The 6,572-nt window shown below is 50.8% G+C and overlaps 1 protein-coding gene across 1 annotated transcript; it reads right to left on the bottom strand.

Annotated features, from left to right (window-relative positions):
* Positions 1 to 828: 828 nt before the first annotated feature.
* On the bottom strand, positions 829 to 3,329 carry LOC105886343 (leukocyte immunoglobulin-like receptor subfamily A member 5). The gene is made up of 6 exons (XM_012812628.2): positions 3,296 to 3,329; positions 3,092 to 3,127; positions 2,643 to 2,927; positions 2,218 to 2,514; positions 1,265 to 1,315; positions 829 to 1,118 (listed from the first exon to the last, which is right to left on the bottom strand). Exons 1-6 carry the CDS (start codon positions 3,327 to 3,329, stop codon positions 982 to 984), a joined length of 840 nt encoding a protein of 279 aa, XP_012668082.2. The 3' UTR covers positions 829 to 981.
* Positions 3,330 to 6,572: the final 3,243 nt, after the last annotated feature.

Genomic DNA, 6,572 nt, shown 5'->3' with positions numbered 1-6,572 from the left:
CTAAGGGCAGTCACTGTGGACAGGGAGTGTGCTAAGGGCAGTCACTGTGGACATCAGGACGGACAGTTTTCAAAACACTAAACGTAGAAGTGCCTTGTGATCCACAACCACAGAGTCAGCTCATGTCCAAAGGAAAGGACTTCACTGCACTGAGGGGAGACACAGCCCATCCTGTTACTACAGCATCATCCCCAACAGCCAAGGCACACGGATTCAACATAACAGACATGAATGGGTGAGAGGATAAGGGAATGAGGTGTACACACAGGGGGTAGTAGTTCAACATCAGAAAGCACATCTGGTTACTTTCATCACTGTGGACAGAACTTCCGTGAAATAAGCCTGCACAGAGCAGCACGCTCTGAACATTCTCAGTCCTGCAGGGAAGGCAAAAAGTAGCTGTCTTGGAGGTGAATGCAGAGTAGAATAACAGTAATCAGTGCGATGGTACCAAGTGGGGACATCTCCAGAGAAGCTGCAGAGAATATCTGATAAAGGGTGAGGCGCTTATAGGGTCCAGATGGGGTGTCAGGGCATCATTTTTGATTTACACATTTTCCTGGTTGGAAATTGATCTCCCATTCTCATGTAGTTATTGACAAAGTTTGGAACTCTGAAGTGAAGTGATAGAGGCTGATGAAATGCATCAGGGAATGTAGCAGTCACAAATAAAGAAAACTGTGACATGACAGCAGACCAGAGCAAGCAGGTGTGCAAAGGTGTGGACCTAGAACTGCCAAGTGGGACACAGCTTCATGGGAAAAGAAGATCTGGCAAGGGAAGTCAACACTGTCGGAGAGGAAAAGTATCAGAGTTTAATGTCCTGTTCACACACACTCCAGACAGCGTCCCTCCCTCTGGAAATAACCAGCAGACAGTCCAGATAGCACGTGCCTTAGAATTTCTTCCAGAACCTCCTGGGAGCATCAGAGTTACTTTCAAGGCTCTCCCACTCTGGATGGTGCATTGCTGTCTCTGGAGTTACTTCCTGGTGGCATCTTGGGGGCTTCTCTGGCCGTGCCATTCATGAAACAGTAGAATCCCGAGGGCCACCAGGATCAAGCCAGCCATGCACATGCGGATGAGATTCTCCATGGTGTGATTCTGGGGGTGTGGGGCTGGGGATTGAGGACAAGAGGCCAGAGATCTCAGAGCAGACCAAAGTCATCAGGGTCCCTGGATGTTCCCCCAAGACACCATCCTGCCCTGGACAGGGCCTGACCCTCTGTGCCCAGCCCATGACTGAGAGGGTCTCCTCACTCACCAAGCTTGGCATCTGACTTGTTCTGTGAGGGAGTGATGGTGACAGGTGCTCCTGAGAATCAAAACAGAGGGGAGAAGAAGGGGATGAGGAGTCCCAAGCCCAGCCTCAGCCCTGGGCTCTGTATTCTGTGTCCCTTCATGTCTCATGATGTAATGTTTATCAAGTTCCTCACTAAACCCACTCTCTGCTAGCAGGTCCCTCTGGTCTCTCATTGAGGTATTTCAGCCTCCCTGTGTTCTTTGAATTCAAACTGTGTTTCTGATCAACCTCAGAGTTTTATTGGATGCTATGAGCTCAGAATCAGCAAGGATAATGGCCCCCAGTACAGAAGTGACTGAGCCCCTGGGTCCTCTCTGTTCTGACTGGGACACCTGACCACATCAGGCTAATTCCCCAGAAATGTGCATTTCCACTTCTCAGTAGCTGAGGACCCACAGATAAGCTCTCAGGGACTCCTGAATGCCAGGGGCACAAAGGGTGAAAGCCTGAGGTGGCCTCCCCTTCTTCTCCACCAGAGCCAGGTCACTTGGGTTCTCATTGTCCCTTTAATCTTTTGTTAAAATTCTTCATAGAGTTTGGAATAATGCCCATCACCTCTGGGACTCCCCAGCAGGGCCTGTGAAGGGGAGTCTGACTTAACCTGTTGGGATCAGGATGTCCAGGGGGTCACTGGGGCCCGACCACTCAGAGGAGTGGCTGTATCCACCACAGCATCTGTACTGACCCCCGTGGGAGCCCCTCACAGGGTCTGGGGGAAGATGGCCTAGGAGAGCCCAGCCTGGGACTGCTAGACTGGGCAATGCCAGATCTCCCACCCTGGGACAGAATGAATCTGTGGTAGCAGACATCAGAGTGACACTGGAGGGTCAGTATCTGTCCAGGGGCCAGGACAGGGCCCTGTGGAGTAGGGATGGAGGGCGTCTTAGACACACCTGGAGGGGAGGCTCCCTCACCTGAGATGAGGAGTTCCACAGGGTCACTGGAGATGGACCACACCTGAGGAGTGGTCCTGCGATAGCCATAGCACCTGAACATCCATGTGTGGCCGGGAGTCACGGGGCCCACAGAGAACTGGGCCTGGGACTTATATGAGTGTTGCTGTGAGTCCTGAGTCCAAGAGAGATCACGTTCTTCATTAATGAGAACAAACCTGCTAAATCTCAGCCTTGAGCCACACTGGAAGGTAACGTTTCCTCCTGAGGTCACCACAGGGCTAGGCAGGGCTGAGAGGGTGGGTTTGCTGTAGAATCCTAGAGAGAAGGAGGCAGCTGTGTGAGATGGGGTCCACACCTCCCACATCAGCCCAAGGAGACCCCTGAGAGCAGATCTCCTTTCTGAGGGCAGAGCCTGGGACTGGGATCCCTGAGTATGCTCTCACCTGTCACCACCAGCTCCAGGGCATCACTGCGGTTTGACCATCCAGCAGGGCTATGATAGCGACAGTGATATAGCCCCGCATGGTGCTCTGTCATGATTGAGATATTGAACCTGGCCTTGTTCTCAGGCTCCAGTGGTTTCTGTCTGCCCCAGGTCCTTGATCTTCCTTCTTTGTCCAGTAGGTACTCCTGGGCATCTAGGGTCCCCTGACACCAGATGGTCACAGGGATCCCCTGGGTTATCACAGAGTCTGGCTCAGCCCAGAGTATGGGTTTAGGGAGGGTGTCTGGAAGGAAATCCAGGATCTGGGACCCAGACAACCCCCCCTAGATCCCAGCCTTCAGCCCAGTACCCTCCCGATGTCCCCATCAGTTAGTCCAGAGCTACTGTTCCCCCGTTCTTTGTCCCTAGTGAGAAGCAGAAACCTGGGACCGCTGGGGATAGACTTACCTGCCTGCACATGGGTCCTGGGGCCCAGACTCAGCCCTGGAAGAGAGTTCCCTGTGAGAAATTTTTCTTCTGAAGGCTGAGCATGTCCCCTCTTCCCTGGGAGCCTCCTGAACCCTTGGGGCCCTATGATAGAGCAGGGTCTGGCTGTGGGGTGGTGTGGGTCCCTCTCAGAGCAGGGTCTCCTTGCCCCTCCTCAGATCTCACCGAGGCAGAGCAAAGCTGTGAGGGTGGAGGTCATGGCGTCTCTTCCCACTGGCCCCAGCTGTGAAGATGCAGGGGACCCCTGTGCCCTCAGGACAGACACACAGGGTGTGATCACTGGGGGGGTGGGGCCTTCTCGACAAGAGATTGTCACATCCGCAGTTCCACAGGAAGGGGAACTTCCTTCCTGGGAGCCTGGTTCTCACTTCCCCAGGGCAGGGACTTGGGTGAGGATCAGGCTCTCTGCAAACATTTCAGACAGAAATGGGGTCTCCCTGACCCCCAGCCACCATTTGCCTCATTTGTCCTCATCTCAATGAAGGCCAGGGCACAGCAGCAATGAGATCTGATGGCTCTTGTGTTGGCCTCTCCCAGGTGAGGGTTAGGTGGGTCCTGCCCCCCTCAGAGCCTTCATGGGGTCCCTTCCTTTCTTCCACTTGTTCTTCAGCACAGCATTGTAGGGTCTTCACCACGATCAGTCATCCCACCTGCCCTGGGGATGCTTCAGGGAAGGGGCAGGTCTGTGCCCTCCGCTGACTCCGACCAGCAGAGACCTGTGAACACGTGATGGTGAAGCTCTCAGTGAATTGCTGTGTGGCCAGGAGCACAAAGGGGACACACAGTACATGTGAACCTGATTCGGATTGTGGAATTCTTCTACTGAACTGTCCCTTTCATGGGTTTCTCTTTTCCATTAGAAGCAACATCCACCATTATCTCCTTGGACACAGAGTCTGGCTCAGCTGAGATGGAGGGTCTGGGCAGGGCTCCTAGCAGGGAAGCAGGGCAGGGTCTCAGTGTCCACTGTGAGGAAACAGCCTTTCCTCTTGTGAGAGGAAACAGGGACAACAGGGAAATGATACAAGTCTGTGATTGCCTGCACCACATCTGTACTCCATGATCTCATTTGAATCTGAGCACTTTTTTGCTGGCCTCAGTGCTTCATGGAACAATACTTGGCAACTGTGGGATCAGATTAGCTGTCGGTGTTATCATATGTGTGCCAATGAGAGATGAGGTTTTGTAAGTTAGAATGCCGGGAAGGGAGGTTTATGGTTAGCAATTAGGCCAGGAGGACCTTTTCTAAAAAATTATTTTAGGTTAGTTTTTTTTTGAGACAGAGCCTCAAGCTGTCCCCCTGGGTAGAGTGCTGTGGCATCACAGCTCACAGCAACCTCCAACTCCTGGGCTCAAGTGAGTCTCCTGCCTCAGCCTCCCAAGTAGCTGGGACCACAGGCGCCTGCCACAACGCCCGGCTATTTTTTGGTTGCAGCTGTCATTGTTGTTTGGCGGGTCCAGGCTGGATTAGAACCCGCCACCTTAGGTGTACGTGGCTGGCGCCTTAGCCACTTGAGCCACAGGTGCTAAGCCAAAAAATTATTTTTAATTAAATCATAACTTTGTACATTGATGCATTTATGGGGTTCAGGGTACTGCTTTGATATACGATGTGAAATTCTTACATTGAATTAAGTAACACATCCATCACAATTATACTCATTTCTTAATAGTTTTGAAGTGTACCTTGGCATCATGCACATTAAGTGAGGTCCCCCCAAATACCCTCCCTCCTCTCATATCCCCTCTCCCCTCTCCTCTTCCCTTTTATTTTCTGGACTATAGTTATGTTTTACCATTCATATTAGTGTGTAGGTGGTTATATATTGATTTCATAGTAGTATTGAGTACATTGGATATTTTTATTCCCCATTCTTGAGATACTTTACTAAGAAGAATATGTTCCAGTTCCATCCAGGTAAACATAAAAGATGTGAAGTCTCCATCTTTTTTTTTATGGCTGCATAGTAATTCCATGGTGTACATATACCACAATTTGTTAATCCATTCATGGGTTGATGGGCAAAGGGCCTTTTTTTAAATTCATGCTTTTCCTTACCTTCCATCTAGATGGCAGTTGTGATGGCTGGAGCAACAGCAGCCATTTTGCTAGTGACCTATAACTAAGACTATGTAGTTGAAAGAAGGAGCCTATATCACAGGTGATATTCTGGTGCTATCATAGGATCTCTGGTCGGGTTTCAGATCTTGAAAGAGGATGTCTAGCAAGAGATGTGGGAAGATATAACATTTAGGGAGTATAAATCAAAAAGATTCTGTGGCTGCTTTAGTGTGGGTAGGCATAAGGAAAATCAAGGCTAATTACCTGTTAATTGGTCCTGGACCAATGATGTTTACTGAGACCAGAGCAGGGTGTGTGTGGGGGGTCATGGAGAATCAGGTTTGTATGAGTGCAGAGCATGGATCCAGTTTTAGGTATCCTGAATCCGACATGTCTGGGACTGAATTACTGATACCATGTAGGTGTGTGGAGCCATCAGGAAGGGGTAAGGTGTCAAGGGATAATTATGTAGTTGTTCTTGGTGCCAGATCCCTCCCAGAATAAACATAACTTCTGTCCAGGGCAGCCCTTGAGGTGGGGGGATTTCCTAGACATCATTCACCCTTCTGTGTGGGCAGCTCTTGAGGTGGGGGGATTTTCCTAGATGTCACTCACCTTCCTGTGGGTTGTATGGCCCAGGCAGAGCACTGGAAGAGAAGACCATGAGAACAATGTCCACTGCCTGGTGTCCTTAAATTGGGGTCAAGGGTCAGTGTGCTGCAGGGGGAGGTTTAGCTGCCTGCAATCTCCAAACTGCTCTAATGAATCTTAACCCTCAGGATGATGGTTTCCTTCTTCTGTAGCAGGGTCCAGACAAAGCCCCAAAGCAACCTTCAACCAGACATCCCTCAGCCTTTCTTATACTGGTCTCCCCCCCACCCCCCAATTTCTATGACATACGAGGAGAGGCCTTGGGTCTCTTCATGATCAGCTCAGATCGGGAGACACTGAGCGAGCAGGTGCCTGCAGGGGGTGACTGCCCTCATCCGGAGGTTCAGCATGTCATGGACTACAGATGGGGCCTGGACCCCTTCCAGATCTCCCTGCACCCCTGACTCTCAAATTCTCACTTTCATCCTAGACTCACTGAGTCCTAGGACAGTAGCAGGATTGGGAGTCATGGCCCAGACTCTCCAGTACTCTTTGTCCTCCTTCTGTGATGGCAGGGCAGGCTCTGCAGTCAGAAGTGGGTAGGATGTGCTCACAGGACCTCCACTCAGGGCTGAATGTCCCTGGTCAGCTGTCAGGTCCAACTTGAACTTCCCTAGAGGTTGCTGCATGGAGGGCTTGGTTTTTGACAGGCATTTCTAGTGAGATACTTCACAATTAGGCTGAACCCATGTCCAATTTAAAGCCACATATTATTCACAGTAAGATAGA

This window comes from Otolemur garnettii, unplaced genomic scaffold (assembly GCF_000181295.1).
Source record: "Otolemur garnettii isolate 467f Iridium unplaced genomic scaffold, OtoGar3 scaffold00212, whole genome shotgun sequence".
NCBI lineage: Eukaryota > Metazoa > Chordata > Mammalia > Primates > Galagidae > Otolemur > Otolemur garnettii.
Note: the sequence above shows the minus strand (reverse complement) of the source record. Positions and strands in the feature narration are given on the sequence as shown.

Bases quoted from the DNA above. Each gene is read 5' to 3' on its own strand.
- LOC105886343 (XM_012812628.2), bottom strand. From the start codon at position 3,329: ATGACCTCCACCCTCACAGCTTTGCTCTGCCTCG. The intron at 2,928-3,091 runs GTAAGTCTATCC...ATTTCCTTCCAG, and splicing joins CAGGACCCATGTGCAGGCAG to ACACCCTCCCTAAACCCATA. The intron at 1,316-2,217 runs GTGAGGGAGCCT...TTTGATTCTCAG, and splicing joins TGTGGAACTCCTCATCTCAG to GAGCACCTGTCACCATCACT.